At 48.3% G+C, this 22385-nt stretch overlaps 1 protein-coding gene across 1 annotated transcript in view; it reads left to right on the top strand.

Annotated features, from left to right (window-relative positions):
- The window catches only part of rgs19 (regulator of G protein signaling 19), a 160507-nt gene that overhangs the window by 63588 nt on the left and 74534 nt on the right, over nucleotides 1-22385 (top strand). The window contains exon 2 of the mRNA XM_038803371.1: nucleotides 17502-17635. Coding sequence (XP_038659299.1) covers nucleotides 17538-17635 — 98 coding nt within the window. The 5' untranslated portion in view covers nucleotides 17502-17537. The remainder of the gene's footprint in view (nucleotides 1-17501; nucleotides 17636-22385) is intronic.

Genomic DNA, 22385 nt, shown 5'->3' on the forward strand with positions numbered 1-22385 from the left:
GGATATGGGGCCAGTGGAGGAGGCATGTGGGGGAGATGGGGGCGTCTGTCTGGGCGCCAATCTGCGACAACCATCGGTTTGCCCCCGGCAGTATGGATGGGGGGTTCCGAGTATGGCGGCGAGCAGGGGCGGGAAGGGTGGGTGATATGTTCCTGGAAGGGAGCTTCGCGAGTTTGAGGAGCTTGGAGGAGAAATTTGGGTTGGTAGGGGGAAATGATTTTAGATACCTACAGCTGCGGGACTTTGTTCGTAGACAGGTCCCATCTTTCCCGCGCCTCCCGCCAATGGGGATCCTAGACAGAATAGTCTCTGGGAGGGACGAAGGGGAGGGTAGAGTCTCAGGTATTTATAAGGTGCTCATGAGGGAGGAAGGGTCCCAGACAGAGGAACTGAAACTTAAATGGGAGGAGGAGCTAGGCGGGGAAATGGAGGATGGGCTGTGGGCAGAGGCCCTGAGTAGGGTAAACTCGACCGCGACATGTGCAAGGCTCGGGCTGATCCAATTTAAGGTCGTTCACCGGGCCCATATGACGGTGGCTCGGATGAGCAAATTTTTCGGGATAGAGGACAAATGCGCTAGGTGCGCGGGAGGACCAGCGAACCATGTGCACATGTTTTGGGCATGCCCTGAGCTGAGGGGGTACTGGGAGGGATTTGCGGGGGTCATGTCCCAGGTGCTAAAAACAAGGGTGGTGATGAGTCCAGGGGTGGCAATTTTTGGGGTTTCGGAAGACCCGGGCGTCCAGGGGGAGAAAGCGGCCGATGTGCTGGCCTTTGCTTCCCTGATAGCCCGGCGACGAATATTATTGGCGTGGAGGGACTCAAAGCCCCCGAAGACTGAGTGGTGGCTTGCGGACATGTCAAGTTTCCTGGGGATGGAAAAAATTAAGTTCGCCCTGAGGGGATCTGTGCAGGGGTTCACCCGGAGGTGGCAACCATTTATTGACTTCTTTGCGGGAGAGTGAGCGTCAGCAGGGGGGTGGGGGGAGGGGGGGGGGGGGTAGAGTAGAGTAGGAGGGAAAATATGGCGGGTAGTACGGGTGGGAGGGGAGCGGGCTTGTGCAATACGGTATGATGGAAGTATTGAAAGTACGTGGATGCTTGCACATTTTTGCCTTTTTTGCTTCCTTTCTGATGATGTCTGTAACTGTTTATAAAGCCAAAAACTACCTCAATAAAATTGTTTATTAAAAAAAAAAAAAATACGTTGGGAAAACACAGCAGCGCAGCGAAGGGCTACCCTCCAATTTTCACACCCAAGTTGACACTTTGCCTATAAAAGGGCAAAATTCTGCCCTTTGTCTTTTGGACCAGAAAAGTTCTGGGTCGAAATTTACATGACTGTTACCTTGGAGAAGGTACAGATGAAAATGACCAACAGCTTCACTCAAGAGTACAATGAACTGATTATTAAGAAGAAAATAAACCTTTTGACCTTTTGAGAAATTTACATGTATTCCACAAGCAGTGTGAAGGGAATACATAATAGAAACAGAAAATGCTGCAAGTATTCAGCAGCTCAGAAAGTATCGATGGGGAGTAAAACAGAGTTAGTGGCTGAGAGGGGAAGGTGGTGAGGGACTTTAAAGTGAGTAATTGTAAGGAACTGTTTGGGGGTGTGTAGTTAACTGGACAAAACTTATAAGCACACCAAGAAGATAGCCCCTACTCACATGAGGCAGTATGAAGGGCAGAGCTGGGTTGGCCTTTTAAGTATTTTAACAAGGCTTGAAGTCTCAGTTTTAACTTGTTTTGCTTTGTGGGCTTATCTGCGGCTGGCTAGGTTTCCCAGGCCCCGAGAAGCACAGCAACTGGGCCAATTCTGCTACCATTGAAGGGCGAGCACCAGTGCCATGTGGAATACATTTGATTCCACTGAAAAATGTTGCGGATATGGCAGATCCGTGATTGACACTCGGGAGGCTGACAAGCTGCAGCCGCACAGTACACATTACAATCCCCAACCACACTTATCCCAGTCAAAAAGATGGTACCGGTTGCGCTGGAATGTGCCCATACAGCTGATGGGTCCCCTGGGGGGGACACCAATATGACCCTTGGCACCAGATTGAAAGTGGGCTGTTAGCGGCGTGTGCAGCTCCTTGCCGGCTGCGGTAATGGTGCTGCATATCCGTCCACTCTGACCCTATAGCCCATCTCCTGATCACCACCCACTCCTCCCTCCAGCCCTAGCAGAAGCACCCCCAGCCAGCGGCACAACTTTGAGCAATCTGTGGTGATGTGGACACTTTCCGTACCCCTTCTCTCCACCTTAGCAGCTGCCACGCCAGTTTCATGATTTTTGGAAGCACAAGTGAACCATGCCGTCGGGAACTTGGCCCATCAGAGGCGGAGAATTCCGGGGGCCCTGGAGAGTACCGGGTCAGGCCCGCTAATAATATGCAAACAGTGCCTCCTGAACATGCAGAGTTAAACACGTTGATGCAGTTTGCTAGGTGACGGAGCATCAGGATTTGACGTCAAATCGGCGCTTGCCGCCATTTTGGGGTATGAATCTATTCTCCGCTAAATCGCATTTCCCGATTTCGGCATCGGCTAACAGGGAATCCCGCCTGTTGAACGGGTTTCTCCATTTGAGAAGCTATGGGCTGAATTCTTCGCCGTCAGGATCCTCCGTTTTGCTGGCAGCCCAGGTGTTTCTCGACAGTGTGGGGCTGCCCCATGATGGGAAACCCCATTAACCAACCGTCGAAACGGAGAATCCCGACGGCGTGCCACACCAGAAATCTGGGGCGGCGGGACGGAGAAACCCGCCCTATGTTCTCCCGCTGGAGCTGAATTACACTAGCTCTATGAATCCTTTCAGTTATAAAGCGGGATGCAATTCAGTGTTCTACGACATGCAAAAGTATGCATGGCGTGGAATATGAGGGATTCCCACGGGATCCCTCTATTCCCAGGCCATCCTGAGCAGGCGGCCTTTAACAGAATCCTGTGGTTGGTCTCCCCACCAACAGTGCAAAACAGACCCGACCTTCTCCGCACGGCAAATTGACCCTTACCCCCACCGCAGGATTTCCTGGCCGCCCTCCTCCTACCCCCAAGTACAGGGGTGACCTGACTCACCTCCCCTCCAGGGGTCCTGTGGGGGGGGCTCCCCCACAGGACCCCTGTAGTAGGAGGACTATCCCCCCCACAGGGACCCCTGTAATGGGGGATCCGCCCCAGGGAATCCCTGCCTAAAGGAACCCCTTCCACAGCCTCGAGCCAATGCACACAGACCCCAACCCCCCCCCCACTCAGATCCCCCCTCCAGAAAATGGACCCCTGTCTGGAAGCTAGAGCAGAGGCTTTTGAAGCATTATAGCTGTAATAATTACCTTGCAGCTCCACGTGTCCATTCCTGGAAGAAGAGCAGCTATGCCTGCACCTGGTTCCCACAGATCCACTGTCTGCAATCTATTGATGGTATTCAAGTAGGGGTTTGTGATTGACAGCTCGTAAAAAAACATCTCCTGTGATCCATTCATATCCCTTCATGCTTCAGTGGCCCAAGAGGTGAACCCACAATGTTTGTAAACATTGACCACATCAAAGGGATGAATGGTGCATTCCAAGCACTAAGTACATTCCAATCACTCAAGTGTGTGATTTCTCTGCACTTACCATACCTGAATGTATGTCTCTCTCCTTCTCTAATTCCTTACAGATACCAAAATGGATAGAGTTATCAACCTTACAGCAGCCCTCGCAGTGCTGGTGGCAGCCCAGGTGGCCAGACACCATAGAAGGCAGCAACGCTGATGCAGGCTGGAGAAGGCACCCTATGTTCAGGGGGCTGCCACACAGCCTGCAGACACAGCCGCCCATCAGGCCAAGCAGCGACCTGGAGGGGGACGCCAGAAATGGCCCAAAGTGTAGACATCATTGGCCATACGAGGAGATGACAGACAGCATGTGCCAGAGGAGACTCTGTCACAACAAGGAGATAGTGCAGCACCTTTCTCATGTCCTTGTGGACTTGGCAGTCCATGGAGGAGGAGGACACCCGTCACCACAGCCGTGAGGTTTAATGTGACCGGTTCATCCCAGGGTTCAAGCGGGGACTTGGGCAGCATAAAACAAGCTTCAGCCCACATATGCATCTTTGAAGTCATGGTTGCCCTATATGCGTGGACAGCAGACTATTTAAATTTTGAGCTGGGCCAAGCCCACCAAGTTGCTCAGGCAGCACGATTCTCTGCCAGTGCTGGGATGCCCCAGGTCCAGGGGGCAATTTATGGAACCCATGTCACTGTGCACGCACTGGGGCATCAGGGAGTGCCCTTCTTAAACAGGAAGGGGGTTCCACTCACTGAATGTTCAACTTGTGTGCGACCACCACCACTGGATTATGCACGTCTGTGATGCTTCCCAAAGCCTGGACCACTCTGGCGATGCCCTGCAGTACACCGCCCAGGGGGTCTGCCACTTTGTGGTGGTCTGCTATGCCCTCCATAATCTGGTACAGCAGTGGGGTGACATGCTGGATGAGGAGGGATATGCAGCCTCATCTGAGGAGGATGAGGAGGGCCGCTCCAGGAGGGGCTAGAGGATGAGCCTTCATGGGTAAGTTACTCTAAATGCTTAAACCCCAATGTTTCCAAACCACATCAAAAAGAGATAAATGCATTGCAGTTACTGGCCGGGATTCTCCCCTAGTCAATGGGGCGGGGGGGTCCCGGCGTACCGAAGTGGCGAGAACCACTCCGGCGTCGGGCCTCCCCAAAAGGTGCGGAATTCTCCACACCTTTAGGGGCTAGGCCCACGCCAGAGTGGTTGGCGCCCCGCCGACCGACACGAACGGCCTTTGGCGCCCCGCCAACCGGCGCCACGGCTGGCCGAAAGGCCTTCGCCGGTCGGCGTGAGTCCGCGCATGCGTCGGACGTCAGCAGCCGCTGATGTCACCCCGGCGCATGCGTGATGGAGGGGGTATCTTCTGCCTCCGCCATGGTGGAGTCCGTGACGGCGGCGGAAGAAAATGAGTGCCCCCACGGCACAGGCCCGCCCGCCGATCGGTGGGCCCCGATCGCGGGCCAGGCCACCCTGGGGGCACCCCCAGGGGCCAGATCGCCCCACCCCCCTCCCCCAGGACCCCGGGGCCCGATCGCACCGCCTGTTCCCGCCGGCACCAGAGGTGGTTTAAACCACGTCGGCAGGAGAGGCCTGACAGCGGCGGGACTTGAGCCCATCGCAGGCCGGAGAATCGCCGTGGGGGGCCCACCGACCGGCAGGGCGCGATTCCCGGGTAGCGGAGAATTCCGCCCACTAAGTGCATTCCAATCACTTAAGCGTGTGATTGCAGTGAACTTACCTCTCTTTGATCTGGTTGATGTTTGTAAACATTGGGGTTTCAGCACATAGAGTCACTCACCCATGCAGGAAGATGAATGAATCAAGGTTGCAGCTGTTTTGTGGAAGCTGTAAATCATAGCCCTCTAGTTAGGGGGTCCCTCTAGTTAGAAGGTCTCTGTGGGGAGTTCCTTTACTTAGGGGGCCCCGGGAGATCCCTCTAGTTAGGGGGTTCCTCTAGTTAGGGAGTCTCTGTGCGGGGCTCTTCTGTGGCGGACTGCCTCCGTCTGGACTGCTCACTAGCTTCCAGACAGGGGCCTTTTTCTGGAGGGGGTGTCCCTGTGGGCGTCCCCCTTTGGGGACCGTCTGGGGGGATCTCCCTAGTTATGGGTTGCCTGGCGACGTGGGGTTCCTACATGGGAAATCTCATTGGCCAGCGGTGGGAAGGGAGAATCCCACTGCCAGCAGTGGCGCACCACGAGAAACATGCAGCTAGAGAGACAGAGAATTCATCCCATAGTTTACCAAAGAGAGAATGTCGCCCAGTGTCTACATGCTGCCAATAACACTTGAACCCATAACTTGTGGTTCTATGGTATGTGTAACCAATTGAGACTAGTTTTAAATAGTAAATATTGATCATACAAGAATATAAACCATTGTGGCATACTGATAGAAACCAAAGAGTTTGTTGTGAGGTCATATAGGAAATGCCTCACTGAGTCCTCTATCGGATGAACATTAAAATCAGTTTTACCAGAAAATGCCATACTGCAGGGAGGGATTAGCAAAATTGTTTTGATCCCTTTCCATTCAGCCATATGAGCCCTGTACTAACTCGAATTTGATTTCCATACTTTTGCATGTTTAAGGATAAACATGGAGCAATGATGCAAATTATAGAACAGAGGTAAACAATGGAGATATTTACCTTTGTTCATTTATTGATCCACCTTCAACTACAAATTAGCCGTTCTGAAGATAAATTCCAACTGAAAGTTAGGCTTGCTCAATCAGTTTACATGCCTAACTTTTAAATTAAGATTGTGGAAATCAAGGACTTTTGATTGTTGAAGGCACATGAAAATGAAATTGAAAGTTAAAAACAATAATTACAAAATAACTGTTATGAACCAGAAATCAATTGAGAACACATGATAATCTGCTCCAAAGTTTTATTGGTACGATAGTTTTCAAGAACTCTGAAGCATAGTATAATGATCACAAAGAGATTCTGTGAGTTGGTGTTTTGTCCACTCCTGTGCTGTTCCTTACCAAAGCTAATGTTGGCACTGATTTTATACTTGCAGTTGAGTAACATTGAGCTAACTTTTCCATTCTGGAGACTATGTCTGGTGGCGGGCAGGAAAGTGGGTGCGATTCCCTCTGGGCGGCGGGGCGGGTGAATGCGCACAATCTTCTGCTTTTCAGCTCATTAATTATGCATCAGCGTGGAGCTCAGTGAATTTTGCGGTGGGACAGGCAGGATATGCCCAGCCATTACCTCGTGGGGTCAAAGGACCCAGTGCATCTGGACAGACATTCATTCACTGCAGGGCAGGAACTCAGCACTGCTCCGGCAGAGTCCTTGGGGCCGCAGCTCATACTAGAGAAGCTCGCAGTTTTGAGCAGCCATCATAAGAGAGCGCCTTTGGTATTGCCTTTTGCTCACTTCTAGATAAGAGCATCTCCTGTGATAGACTCACAGTTGGCCCAATGCTCGCCATTATAGTGGTACATGTCCCCCAGCCTCTTGAACATAGACAGGCCCAGATACCTGTTGCTCCTCCTTCTTATCAGCCCTTAATAAGACAGGTTTGCCTGCAGCCTGCATCATCAATGCCTCAATGGATATATGAATGAATTGAGGTGATACACTCGGTGACCATGTCCTTTACAGGTTCCCGTACATCTTAAAGCCAGTAGGCCAGAGCTAATCTCTTCACCTGGCCTCTGTCTAAATTGGCATCTCTACTTCACTCCTTCCTGGTATAGGACATCATGGACGACCAGAGATGGGTGTTCCTATCATTCATTTAAGACTGCGTATGGAGATGAAATGAAATGAAAATGAAATGAAAATCGCTTATTGTCACGAGTAGGCTTCAATGAAGTTACTGTGAAAAGCCCCTAGTCGCCACATTCCGGCGCCTGTCCGGGGAGGCTGGTACGGGAATCAAACCGTGCTGCTGGCTTGCTTGGTCTGCAGTAAAAGCCAGCGATTTAGCTGAGTGAGCTAAACCAGCCCCCAAAGAGATAATGCTCTTTGACCAGGATGATGAGAACCATGTGCATGAGAACTACTATGCTTACTTCCACTACACTCAAAACACTACAGAGAGACCATTGCGTTAGCAGGCAAGTTGGCTGCCCTCAATCAGCCATACCCCCGGAAGCATCCACCTCCATTCCTTCCTTCATCCTGCTTCTGACTGCAGCCGATGGTAAATGACACAGAAGGAATGGCAGCTCCGCACCTTGCTGGGATCTTGATATTATGAGACCCATCTTTGGAAATAAACCTTCTGCGATACGAGTTTCACCATCGAGAGAAGAGCACAACCAAACATTTTTGACACCTAGTTCCTTCATAACGTTTAGGTATTCCTTGGGTCAGCTGACCTGCAACACCACCCATCCATAAAGACCCTCCGTCCACCTCTAGGAATCTCACTGACTGTGTGGTCAAGGTCATTTTGGGAAAGTTGTGTGCGTCACCTTTCAAACTCACTCCAGCACCACCTACCCTCGTCCTCTCATCCACAGTTCCCTAGACCCACCCAATATTATTTCCCCTCTGTCACCTTTGAATCTTCCCTGTTACCCGAGACCCAATCATGACCTACCTCCAGATCATAGAATTAGAAATCATAGAATTTACAGTGCAGAAGGAGGCCATTCGGCCCATCAAGTCTGCACCGGCTCTTGGAAAGAGCACCCTAACCAAGCCCACACCTCAACCCTATCCCCATAACACAGCAACCCCACCCAACACTAAGGGCAATTTTGGACACTAAGGGCAATTTTGCATGGCCAATCCACTTAACGTGCCCATCTTTGGACTGTGGGAGGAAACCAGAGCACCCGGAGGAAACCCGCACACACACAGGGAGAATGTGCAGACTCCGCACAGACAGTGACCCAAGCCGGGAACCGAACCTGGGACCCTGGAGCTGTGAAGCAATTGTGCTAACCACAATGCTATCGTGCTGCCCTAAGATGACTTCCCTCCCTCCAGAACCAACATGCGTTACTGTCCCCTGCTGACCCTGCTCCGCCCCATTATCAAAGCCACCTGTCTTATCCTCCTCCATGACTCCCTCCCCCACAATGAGATCTTCATCTATCAGACTCTCGCCCTGGACCTACCACTCTACCACATCCCACATACCCGCTCTGGCTGAGACCGTCTCGTTCTATCATCAGTATGCTGAGTTCTGCTCCCGCTGTTGACACCACCGACCCTGTCCACTAAGACATTCCCACCATCCCTTACCCGAACATTCCCCCCACCTCCCCTGCTTTCCCCAATAAGCCTGCCTCCCTGTCTACTCTTGTCTCCACCCTTCCACTGGACCCACCCCTTCTAGCCTTTGCCTGACTCCCGTTTCCAGCCTTGGCATAGCTTTCGTAACCAGAACTTGAGTGAAATTATGCGAGGTCCCCAGGAGAGAGTGAGAAACTCGCCAGGTGCATGTCACTTGTATGTAGTTGTAAACTTTTTTAAAAATAAATTTAGTGTACCCAATTCATTTTTTCCAATTAAGGGGCAATTTAACATGTTCGATCCACCTATCCTGCACATCTTTGGTTTGTGGGGGCGAAACCCACGCAGACACGGGGAGAATGTGCAAACCCGACACGGACAGTGACCCAGAGCCGGGATCGAACTTGGGACCTCGGTGCCGTGAGTCAGCAGGGCTAACCCACTGTGCAACCGTGCTGCCCTCATGTAGTTGTAAACATGAATGATCTACATTCTCGTTGGTGTGGATCTTGATTTGGAGAACAATCTTAATCGTGGTGAAAATGAGGTTCCCAGCATTGCTCGTCTGGAAACCTGACCCGCTTTTAACCCACCTTAAAAGACCCGAGAACACATTTCCCACCGTTCAATTTTTGCCTTCCGCCAAATTAAGTGCCCCACCTGCCATGATCACTGCTACGAGCAGTAGAAAATTCCATCCTTTATACATTTTTTTGGCCAAGAAAGTCTTGTGTGTCTATTTTTATTTCAAACATTTTTCCAACAGCCAAGACAATTTTAAAAGGATACTGTTATCATGAAATTGTTTGGAGGATTTTTATTCACAAGCTTACTATAACTGTGCTGAAATGCAACATTAACTTGTATTCTTATGATAGAAATAACACTTACCTTAAGAGTTAAAGACAGTCTCTGTAAATGGTTGGAAGTCTGTAACCGTCTCCGACGGAACCATTTCCCCTCCCTGTGTACATTAATAATTTAGGCATTGGGTGAGAATCAGTGGCATTCAGATCTGTAGAAAATGCTGAACCAGAATACATGGCAAATAATTCTGAAGATCAAAAGCAGCTTTGAGGGAATATTCATAAGACGGTGGAAGAGAGAATTCAATTTAGGAAAACGTTAAGTGCAACATGTTGGCAATGAAACATTAAATAATTAAGCATTGAAGTCATGCAAATGAAAGGTTTGCAGTTGTAGAAGTGCAGAAGCATTTGGGGATTTAGGTTTGCAAGAGCATCTGAAGTGAATAAGAAAATATTTTAAAAGCTATTGCACAGTGTTGAGGAGTATTGAATATAAAAATGAGGATGTTGTGTAACAAAACAACACGGTTACAGGGTAGGCACAGGGAATAAAGACCAATAGCCAAGTGGAGAATAAAGACAAATATTTACTTGTAAGCCTGTTTGTGTGTTAGAATTCAGTTGGCTAAACATTTACATGTCATCGTGTATTCAGTGTTGCACTGAAATGGTACCATACTTTACCTGCTCATGTCTTGTGTTGGAGCTTTCATTATAACAATGTTATCAACTCCAAACAAAAAGTAATTAAATTGGTATTAGTGCAATCTCCATTATTAGGATTATCTGACAATTCTTTGAGCGTTAAAGTCAGTTGATATTTCAGATGGAATCTTTTCGTCTTTCACATTTTTCTGCCATTGGCAATAAATGCTGGTCACAACCCCAATGGTATCGGATGCCCAAACAGTGCTGACATCTTCCAGGATGTGGCTAATTAAGAATCCACCTCTGGGAGTGCCGATGGCTGACCAGGGAACCGGCAGGCCCAGTGGGAAGGCCGGTGCTGGCATCCTGCCATCAGCTGCACCAGAAGAGTTGGGTGTTGTTGAGGGAGGCAGGAGACTGCAAGGGCATCACAAGGTGGAGCTGCCCTCTAAAGGATTATGACATTTTTAAAATAATCATGCGGCCACAGCTGCCAGGTGTAGAGGACTCCTGAGAAGAGGGGATTTAAAGCAGGTGCTGATTGTGTTCATCCTGCTGCTCGATGGCAACTTCCAATTATCTGCGAGGTTCCAGCCTCATCAGGGGGCCTGTCTGCCGCTAATAGGTGGGTGGCTGCACTCATTTTGACCCCAACTCTGGCAAGAATGCTAAGTCAACCATATGTGCAAATGTATAAGGTTCCTCATGGTCCCATCTCTTAACTCACCTTTTCTGTCCAGGAAGATTCCGCTCTTCAGTGCTGGATGCTGCACTGTGGGAGATGTTGGGCGTGATTTAATGGCCATGCAAAGCAGCTCGCCATGGCACAGCATGGCGGGTAGAAGCCAGGAGATCCTGCTCCCGGGATCTACCCAGCTCGCAACGCCTTGCGAGATCGAGTTAGATCTCATGAGATGTTGCAATGTGAACGGGATCACTTTTTAGCAAATATACATACTAAAGCGAGACAGCTAGTCTCACTTTAATGTGCAGATCCCTGAGTTAGCCGAGGCATGGGATACAACTCCCTCACCTCAGAGATTTTGGATGTTGTTCAATAGTGGTCTCCACAAATGGGGATCAGATGGAACGACACTCGTGGGGGTCTCTCAAGGGATCGGAGACACCCAGGTGCATGACTACCACTGCTGCCACCTGGGCACTCTGATTGGCACCCTGACAGTGCGACTGGGTTGCCAGCCTGGCACTGCCAACTGCCATGTTGGTACTGCCAAAGTGCCAAGCTAGTATTATTTGTGAGGGTGCAATCTTGCTGGGGTGCACTGCGTGGGTGGTAGAGGGGGTCGGAGATCAGGATGCCATTTAAAATCAGGATCCCATTCTCTCACTACACAGGGGAATTCCGGTGACCAGAGCTCCTCAGTGCATAAAACTGGGCTATGTGCAGCCCCGACTGCGCATTCCCCGTTGAGGTCCTTTATTAACTTGAGTCGTATTTTATAGCCTTGTGTTTCTTGGCGCTGCGAGCGCCCGGAAACATGCAGCTTAATACGCTCGCTATGGGACGTTGTTCCCATTTAGTTAAATTGTGACTGTTGTCTTTCATGTGAAAGATGTAAATGATACATTTGGAAGAAAACTGAAGGAGATCTCCCTTTTGTCCAGCCTATACTGATTCCTCAAACAACATCATCAGTACAGTTTGAAGAATGTAGGAAATGTTTATATGTATTATGGGCGGGATTCTGCTGAATCCCCGCGATGGCCCGACGCCAGCGTAAAAAGCGGCGTGAACCACTCCGGCGTCGGGCTGACCGGAAGTTGCGGAATCCTGTGCACCTCCGGGGGCTAGACCGGCACCGGAGGGGTTGGCGCTGCCCCAATTAGCGGCGAAGGGCCGGCGCGAGTTACTGCATGCGCAGAACAGCCGCCGTGATTCCGTGCATGCGCAGACCGGCCGACGTATTCTAGCACATGCGCAGGGAGGTGGCTTCTTCACGCCGGCCATGGCAGAGCGCTACAGGAGCTGGTGCGGAAGGAAGGAGTGCCCCCATGGCACAGGCCTGCCCGCAGATCGGTGTGCCCCGATCGCGGGCCAGGCCACCACATGCGCGTCTGATGCACCCCACACCGGGTGGGAGAATCGCGGGAGGGCCGGGCGAATCACGCCAGAACGCCCTGGCACCTCCCGCGATTCTCCCAGCCCCCCAAAAATGGCGTGTCGCGTTTTTCGACAGGTCGCTTGGAGAAACGCCGCTCGCCGTTTCTCACGGTGACCGGCATTCTCCGGCCCGGATGGGCCGAGTGGCCTGCCGAACCCGACCGGTTCACGCCGGCGCCAACCACACCTGGTCGCTGCTGGCGTGAACAGCGTGCGACCGGTGAGTGTGGGGCCTGTGGGGGGCGGAGGGAAGATCGAGCACCACGGGCGTGCTCAGCACATGTCTGGCCCGTGATCGGTGCCTACCGATCGTCGGGCCGGCGTCTGTAAAAGACGCACTCTTTTCCCTCCGCCGCCCCACAATATCAAGCTGCCATCTCTTGTGGGGCAGCGGAGGGGAAGACGACAACCGTGCATGCGCGGGTTGGCGCCGGCCAACCTGCACATGCGCGTCTGACGTCACTTCGGCGCCGCCGGCTGCGTCATTCCCGGCGCGCCGCTTTGACGCAAGCGTCAAGGCCGGGCGCTCGGAATTCATGCGCCGCCGCTCCTAGCCCCCGGGGGGGGGGGGGGGGAGAATAGGGGGCGAGGAGCGGCCTCCGACGCCGGAGTGAAACACTCCGGGTTTCACTCCGGCATCGGCACTTAGTCTCCTGTTGGGAGAATCGCGCCCTATATGCCTGCTAATGTTGTGATTGAGGAGTTAACAGCTAGGTGGGCTGTGATGTCACTCATGATAGGGCCTGGGTCTGTTTTTAGTATTTAGTTTTGTTTTCAGCCCTGCCATGTGATTGTTTTTTTTAAATTTTCATTTTAAAATTTCTGCTCCGGTTTCTAAGGGAGGAGGTGTGTTTCTCAGACTGACTTCTGAAAGCTTCTCTCCCAAGGACTTTGTGAATAAATGTGAAAGCCACTCAGTGTCAACTTTAGTAATAAGTGGCATTTGACCTGTGTGTGTGGGGGCTTTGCTTAATTGAAATTTTTGAAGTAGATGGGAAAGAATGCGCAAATATCTTTCTTTATTCTTTTGTAAGAACTATGTAACTGCTAGGTGAAAAGGTGTTTTACCTTGGATGTTAACGGGGTTAATCCTGTGTTAAGAATAAAGTTTGTTTTAATATAAAAGATCCCTCGGTGTCCGTGGAATGACTCCTGGAGCAAAGTAATCTTGCCTCACAGTTTACAAACCGAAAAGTTGTTGGGGTCTCATCCGATTTCCTAATTTAAATTAGGGTCTGACCCGGGTACCGTAACCACAGATTACCTGAATATGTTCCAACTGCCATTGCTGTTTGGGGGAGCTGGTTGTCCACAAATAAATGACTGCATTTCTTCCATTACATGAATTCTTATACTTCAAAAATACTTGAATAGTTGTGAGGCCTTTGTAGTATAAGGTTCTGGTATATACAGAGTTAATGTGGGACTGAGTACAGAACTGGCAACATAATGATGTAAGAAGGCATATAATCCAGACCCCTATTTGGAAGTTAAAGAGCCATCGAGACAGAGGCAGTGAAAAAGATTACTGTTGTAACACTCACCTGGGCACACAGCTGCTGGCTCAGACACAGGAAGCACCACATGTCAATTCCTGGAAAGAGAAACCAGTCAGCTGTTCCTTAGATCCTTGAGCTGCAAGTCATTTAATCATTTCCCTTACTGGGCTGTGATTGACAGCTTTCAAACTCACATGTCAGCTTTGCTTCATTCATTTTCCTTCATGGTTGAGTAACTGAAGAGCTGTAACCACTATGTGTATAAAATCAACCACTTCAAAGTGCTTCCAATCACCCCCGCCCCTTCATGCTTGAGTGATTTTGAACTAGTCAGCTGGAAATTGATTGGGGGGGGGGGGGGCTCTGTGCGGGGGGTTGGGCTCTGCATAAATTTGCATGGCTAAGGATTGGGAATTGCTTCCTGAACTGTTGCAATTTAGCTCTGGCGGGAGAACATAGGGCTGGATTTCCATCCCGCCGCGCCAGATTTCTGGTTCAGCACACCAGCGGGATGCTCCGTTTCACCAGCTGGGCAATGAGGTTTCCCATTGTGGTGCAGCCCCACGCCGTCGGGAAACCTCGAGCTACTGGCAAAACAGAGCACCCCGATAGCGGAGAATCCAGCCCATAGTTTCCCAAATAGAGAATCTCGTCCCAGATCTGGGAGTTGAATATTCAAGGGTACGCAGTTTTTCAGAAAGATAGACAAAAAGGAAAATGAGCAGGTGTAGCTTTGCCAGTAAAGGAAGGGATCTGTGCTGTAGTGAGAAATGATATAGGCATTGGAGATCAAGGTGTGGAATCAACCCAGGTAGAAATAATAAATAGCAAAGGGAAGAAGTCCCTTGTGGGAGTAATCTATAGGTGTTGGTGAAGGCTTGGTGAACTGAAGGGCCTGTTCCTATGCTGCAATGTTCTTTGTTCTTTGTCTCCAAACAGTAGTTCCACAGTAGGGCACAGTACAAAACAGGAAATACTGGATGTACGGCAATAATCATGAGTGATATCAACATGCATATAGAGTGGATTAATCAAATTGGCAAGGGTAGCCTCGAGGGAGAGTTCATTGAATGTATTAGAGATTGTTTTTTGGAGCAATATGTTGTGGAACAAACAGGGAGCAGGATATTCTGGATTTGGTTTATGTAATTAGGATGGATTAATTAATGACCTCATAGTGAAGGATTCTCTAGTGAAGAGTGATCATAACATGATAGAATTTCAAATTCAGTTTGAGGACGAGAAACTGGAGTCCCACACTACCGTTCTGTAGTGAAAGAAATGCAATTATACCGACATGAGGACAGATTTGGCCCTAGTTGACTGGGCAGGAAGACAAAAGGTAGGTTAGTTAATGAGCAGTGGCAGTTTCTCGAGGAGATATTCGATTTCTCCCAACTAAAGTATATTCCAAAGAGGAAGAAAGATTGTTAAGAGGGAAGAAACATCCAAGGCTAAGCAGGAAGTTAAAGATAACATAAAGACAAAAACTAAGGCATACCATATTGCAAAGGTGAGTGGCATGGTGCAAGATTGGGAAAACTCCTAAAGATCAACAAAGGGTTACTAAAAACAGAATTTACAACTAAGGAAAATTATGAAAGAAAACTAGTTCAGAATTTAAAAAAGGATACCAAATGCTTCTAAAAGGGAAAAGAGTAGCTAAAGTGAATGTTGGTCCCATGGAAGATGGGACCGCAGAGTTAATGGTGGGGAAGGCAGAAAGGGCAGGGATGCTAAATCAGCATTTCTTGTCAGTTTGGTGAAGGACACAAGTACTATCCCAATAGTAATAGGCAATGCAGAGGTAATGGAAAGGGTGGATCAATCATCATCAATAGGGAAAAGGTACAAAACAAACTATTGGGATTGAAGGCAGATATGTGTCCAGGGCCTGATGGCTTATATCCTACGGTTTTAAAGGATGTGGCAGTGGAGATAGTAGATCCATTGGCTATAATATTCCAAAATTCACGAGATGCCAATTGGAAAAATACTAATATAGCGCCTATATTCAAAAACTGAGGGCGACAGGAAATAGGAAACTATAGACCAAAACAGAAAATACTGGACAATCTCATCAGGTCTGACAGTATTTGTGGCGAGAAATGAAAGCTAATGTTTCATGTCTGGATGTGACTCTTTTTCAAAGCTGGATAAGTGTGAGGTTATCAATTTTGGTCAGAAAAATAGAAGGGCAACTTATATAAATTGAGAGATACGACAGAGTGCTTTGGTGCAGAGGGTGCAGGTAGGGCAGTAATGAGGAAGGCAAATGGAATTTTGGCATTTATGGAGAAAAGAGTAGAGTGTAAAAATAGGGAAATGTTGCAGCAACTGTACAAGGCAATGGTGAGACCACACCTGGAGTACTGTGTAGTTTTGGTCCCGTTAATTGTGAAGAGATGTAGTTACATTGAATGCCGTTCAAAGGAGATTTGCTAGATTAATTCCAGAGATGAGAGGTTTGACTCATGAAGATTGAGCCGTTTTAACCAATATTCTATGGAATTTGGAAGAATTAGAGGAGATCTATTTGAGGTATGTAAGATGATAACAGGTATTGCCAAAGTAAATGTAGAGGGGGTGTTTCCTCTTGTGGGTCAATTTAGAAGTTTTAGGATTTTGCATTAATAGTGAGTTGAAGGTTTTGGGGAATGGGCAGCAAAGTGGAGTTGAGGCCGAAATTAGGTGAGTTATGATTTTATTGAATGGGGGGGTCAGGCTCGAGGGCTGAATTGCCCAATCCTGCCCCTAGTTTTTATGTACAAGTAGTTAATAAAAACTTGTTGTTAACATACAGAAGGCTTTGAAGGGTTCTTTATCCAACATATTCTGTAACCAACATCATTGTGGATGGTGGTATATAAATGCAAGTCTTTCTTTGAGTTGGCATTTGCTGATTGAAATATTAATCATCATAATTGAAAGGAATGCAGATGGTCTAAACCTCATTTAAGCCAATTGGCCAAGTAAATTAGCAGAATTTCCCCACTGTGAGCAGTTATGAATGGTCGTACACACCTTTCAGACCTGGGGATGAGCCAAGACCATGGACAGATGCGCTACCAACCTCCTTTAAGCGTAAAATCAAGGGTATGTCATGTGTAGATCCATGGAATTTAACAGGGAATTCAATCCATCCTGCCCTCAAAAAGCATCAATGGAACTCATGACAGTTGCGGCCTAATTTCTCTTTGATGCCTTCTGAAGGCTTCAATTATTTGCTAAAGCAAAACTGATATGCACAGTTCTGCTAATCTTTTGCTTAAGTAATGCAGAGTCTGAAAGAACCCCATTCTACCCCATATACTGTATCAAAGGGTACATTTTCTTTTAACCAGTTTTCTTTGTATAGTCAAAATATCTTATTGTTCAGTTGTAAAAGACAGCATACACTACAATGTGTACTCCAATTATAATGCAGTAAGGAAAAATATATCATATGATAGCACAGGAAAATGCTTACTACACCACAGGAAGCAGGAAGTTGTCTCAGATGTGTGTGGAGTTTATTGCTGCAAAAAAATGTGCAATGATTGGAAATTATTTTTGTGTACAATACAAGAACCTTTGCTTTGCCTGAGGATTTATAGCATCCATTCAAATAGTACAGTGTTTCCAAACTTTATCTTTTATTTTAGTGCGCAAGATCTGAACAGAGCGAGAAGAAGCAGCAGATGTCGCAGAATGAGAACTTCACCACAACGCAATCGGCACGCAACCATAGATCAAATACATGCTGTTTCTGTTGGTGTTGTTGCTGCAGCTGCTCATGGTATGTCCTTTTGTATGTCTATTTGACCGGTATTGTAAACCATCTTTGCGATTCAGATTCTAATACCTTTGAAAAGACAGATTCTAAGGAGTAATAACTCCAGTTTGAATTGCTCACCGCCTACTTTTACCATTAGAAAGGCCAAGCTTTTATTTAAGTAGCAACTTTTGACTCCCTAGAATATCCAAAAACACCTCACAGCCAATTCATTATTTTTGCAGTGTAGTCCCTGTTTAGCAGGCTAATAAGGAGAGATAATTTACTCATGGCAAGGCCTCCCAAAAAGCCATTACGATAATTGACAGACGAATCTACTTCTGGTGATGTTTCTTGAGGAGGCAATGTTAGCCGGGATGTTGGAAAAACTTTCTGCTCTTTTCCAGTCATCCCATGAAATCCTCTGAGCAAACCGATGGATGACGGTACCCCTAGCAGTGTAATTAACCAAATTCTCTTATTTTTTTTCTGAAAATGAATCATTGCATTTTAGCAAACAGTTTTAACCAGTTTTTTTTTACATGATGATTATTCCTCATTCCTGTCATGTGGAATCTGTGCAGGGGTGTTTGGATCAATTCATGATTAGAATATGCGCAAGGCTTTGATTTATTTGAATATATCTTTTCCTGTCAACATTCATTATATAGGCATTACATGAGAAACACTTGTGAGAAATCAAATAAAGTGAAAAATCAAATAAAGTAGGCCATTGAACTAATAAACCTGCAACAATGTTTGGTTGGTGTAATAACCCTCAGGGGGACACATTGATCGATCTCCCTCTGGGACCCGTAGAATATGAGCTCCCCTGCTAGTGGGCAGACGCCCACCCAGCTGGGGATTGTAAATTGGCCCATTAAAGATGTGCAGGTTAGGTGGATTGACCATGATAAATTGCCCTTAGTATCCAAAATTACCCTTAGTGTTAGGTGGGGTTACTGGGTTATGGGATCGGGTGGAGGTGTTGACCTTGGGTAGGGTGCTCTTTCCAGGAGCTGGTGCAGACTCGATGGCCCGAATGGCCTCCTTCTGCACTGTAAATTCTATGAAAAGCCGGCCTGGAGAGAGACCGGCACTTCCAGTAGTCCCAATTTGGGACTAGCGAGTTGTGAGCCACAGCCTTTACTTTATACTACAAATTAAATGTTGGTTTAATTTACCTTCTCGGGCCTCCTGAGCTTTTATAGTCGGCCTAATTCCCAACCTTTTCTTTAATATTGTTAATTCCTCAAATCATGTTCTGTCTCAACTTTAAGCACTTCGAAGGACTATGCACTAATGGTCATCTGGAACATTGTATTATCAATTAAAGAACCACAATTGGCTAATTCCATAAAGTTCTTATCTGCAGGCAGTATAATGTAATCTTACCCAAACAGGTAGAATTTAAAAACACTACATAGAGGAGACCATTCAACCCATTGTTCTCATGCCAGTCTAGCACTTCAGCTTGAAGTTAAAACTGAAAACGCTGCAAATACTCAGCAGGTCAGGCAGCTCCTGTGATGAGAAAACAGAATGAATGGACAGAATCCAACTCCTGCCAAACCCACACCCAGTGGGAGCCCTGCATCTCTTCTGTCCAAGAGGCCAAAGCTATTTTTAAAAAAATATTTTTATTCTCCTCCTTTTCACATTTTCTCCCAAATTTACACCCACCAACAATAAACAATAGTCAGTAACAAATATGTCAATCCCATATCAATAACACAATCCCATCCTCCCACCAAACCGTAAACATTAGCCCGCATGTTCACAACAAACAAATGACAAAAAGGAATTAGGGATCACCCATAGTCGCCATTAACACTCACAGCCCAGCCCCCTCCCCCAACCCTCCCATCCACCCGTCCCAACTAATGTTCGAGTTATCCCAGTTCTTGAAAGTGCATAATGAATAATGCCCATGATTGTAGAACCTCTCCATCCTTCCCCTCAGTTCAAACTTAACCTTCTTAAGAGTCAAGAATTCCAACAGGTCCCCCCGCCACGCCAGGGCACAGGGTGGAGAGGTTGCCCTCCATCCCAGCAGGATCCGCCTTTGGGCGATCAACGAGGCGAAGGCTACGATATCTGCCTCCGCACCTGTTTTCAACCCAGGCTAGTCTGATACCCCGAATATGGCCTCCCGGGGTCCGGGTCCAGTTTCACGGTGCACCACTTTAGAAATTACCCTAAAACCTCCTCCCAGTAATGCTCTAGCTTTGGACAGGACCAAAAATATAACTAATTAGCGGGGCCTCCCTCGTAACGTTCGCACACATCACCTCCTCCTTCAAAGAATCGGCTCATCCTCGCCCTCGTGAGGTGTGCTCTGTATACCACCTTCAGCTATATCAGCCCCAACCTCGCATACGAGGTGAGGTATTCACTCTCCGGCGCATCTCACACCAGAACCCCTCCTCCATATCCTCTCCCACCTCTTCCTCGCATTTGCTTTGATCCCTTCCAGTGGTGCCTTCTTCTCTTCCAAAATAGCTCCGTAAACGGCCGACACTATACCCTTTCTCCAGTCCCCCTGTCGTCAGCACCGCCTCCAACAATGTGGAGGACAGCCCACCGGGAAACTCTGTATCTCCTTTCTGGCAAAATCTCGAACCTGCATGTATATAAACATTTCCCCCTGCCTCCAGCCCCATACTTCACTTCCAGCTCTTTCAATCCTGCAAGTCGACCCCGAAAAAAACAAATCTTTTAGTGTCTTAATCCCCTTCTCCTCCATTTCCAAAAATTTCCATCCCACCTCCCTGAGCTCAATCTGTGGTTGCCCCGAAATCGGCATTTCCCTTGACCCTGCCCCCAACCCGATGTGTTTGGCGAAACTGCCTCCAAATTCTCAATGAAGCTATTATTACCGGACCCCCTGAGTATTTCCCTGAGCTATTGGAAGCGGCTCTGTTACTAGTGCTTTCAATCCTGACCCCCCTGCACAAACTCTCCTCCATTCTGACCCACTGGGAATCAACCCCTCTGACCCAGCCCTTTCTCCACATTCACCGCCCAGTAGTAATACATCAGGTTTGGAAGACCCAAATTCTCATTCTCCTCTGAGGCAGCACCTTTCTAACTCTGGCCACCTTCCCTCCCCATATGAACAAAGTAATCCTTCCCTCAATCTCTCTGAAAAAAGCCTTTGGCAGGAAAATCGGCAAGCATTGAAAAATAAACAGAAATCGCAGGAACACGTTCATTTTAACCGGCCTGTACCCGATCCGCCAGTTACAGAGGGAGACCATCCAACTGTGCCAGATCAGCTTTCTCCCTCCCCACCAAACTAGAAATGTTGTACCTGCGGAGCCCCCCCCCCCCCCCCACTCCCGGGCAACCTGCACCTCCAGGTACCTAAGTGAGTCCCTGCCCTACGGAATGGCAGACCCCCCACCCCTGGCCGAGACACACAAATTACTCACTCTTGTCTAGATTCAGTTTGTACCCCGAAAAAGACCCAACACTCGAAGCAGCTCCAATATTCCCCCTATCGACACACTTGGTTCCGACACGTATAACAGCAAGTCATCAGCATATAAGGGATACCCTATGCTCTATCCCCCCCCCGCACTATTCCTTTCCATACCCCCGAACTTCTTAATGCGATGGGCCAACGGCTCAATCGCGAGTGCAAACAGCATGAGGGACATAGGACAATCCCTGCCTAGTCCACGGTGGAGAGAAAAGTATCTCGAGCTGATGTTGATTGTGCGGACACTCGCCCTCAGCTCCTTATATAGTAGCTTTACCCAGTTCACAAATCTTGGTCCAATTCCAAACTGCTCCAGAACTGCCATCAAGTACCCCTATTCTACCCGGTCAAACACCTTCTCAGCATCCAATGCCACAACCACCTCTGTTTCTTTCCCCTCTGCCGGTGACATAATGACGTTCAATACCATTCTAAAGTTTGAAAAGAGCTGCCTCCCCCTCACGAACCCCGTCTGATCTTCACCTATCACCTTCGGGAGGCACTCCTCCAGCCAACCTGCCAGTACCTTTGCCAATACTTTTGCGTCCACATTCAGAAGTGATATGGGCCTATGTGACCCACACTCTGTCGGATACTTATCTTTTTTTAGCAACAGGGAAATCGATGCCTGCCCAAAAGTTTGTTGTAACTCCCCCTTCCCTATTGCCTCTTCAATATCCCCACCATCAGGGGCACCAGCTTATCCATGAATTTTTAATAATATTCCACTGGCACCTGCCACCTTCCCTGACTGCAACCTCCCAATTGCATCCTTTATCTCCTTGTGGTAGTATGACTAGGGGTATTACGGTACCTGGGAGTGTGAGCTGCCATTGGTGCAGAGGACCCGCTGCCCATTGGCCCAGGTATCGTGTGCCTCTTATCCCTATTGGCTAAGAGGAAGGTAGCTGTGCCTACGAGGCGGGGTATAAGAACCCGTTGTCCCAGGCAGCCAGCCATTTTCCTGTACGTCTGCTGCTGGGCTCACTTCTTGCTAATTAAAGCCTTACGTTCGGACTTCACCTACGTTTCGTGTCCATTGATTGTGCATCACTCCTGCTCCACTAGCGCTCCTTCGAATGTAGCCTTGTCCCCCTCCTCTAACCTCGGGTTCTCCAACCCAAATAGAAATTTATACATCTCACGGTCTCCCCCAGGTGGCTCTGACCTGTACAACCTCTCATAAAATTCCTCAAAAACCTTGTTAATCAGATCCAGAGCCACCACCAACTTCCCTGCCCTATCCTCACTTGAACAATTTCTCTTACCGCTGCCTCCCACCGGCTGACC

The sequence above is a fragment of the Scyliorhinus canicula genome, chromosome 7, assembly GCF_902713615.1.
Source record: "Scyliorhinus canicula chromosome 7, sScyCan1.1, whole genome shotgun sequence".
NCBI lineage: Eukaryota > Metazoa > Chordata > Chondrichthyes > Carcharhiniformes > Scyliorhinidae > Scyliorhinus > Scyliorhinus canicula.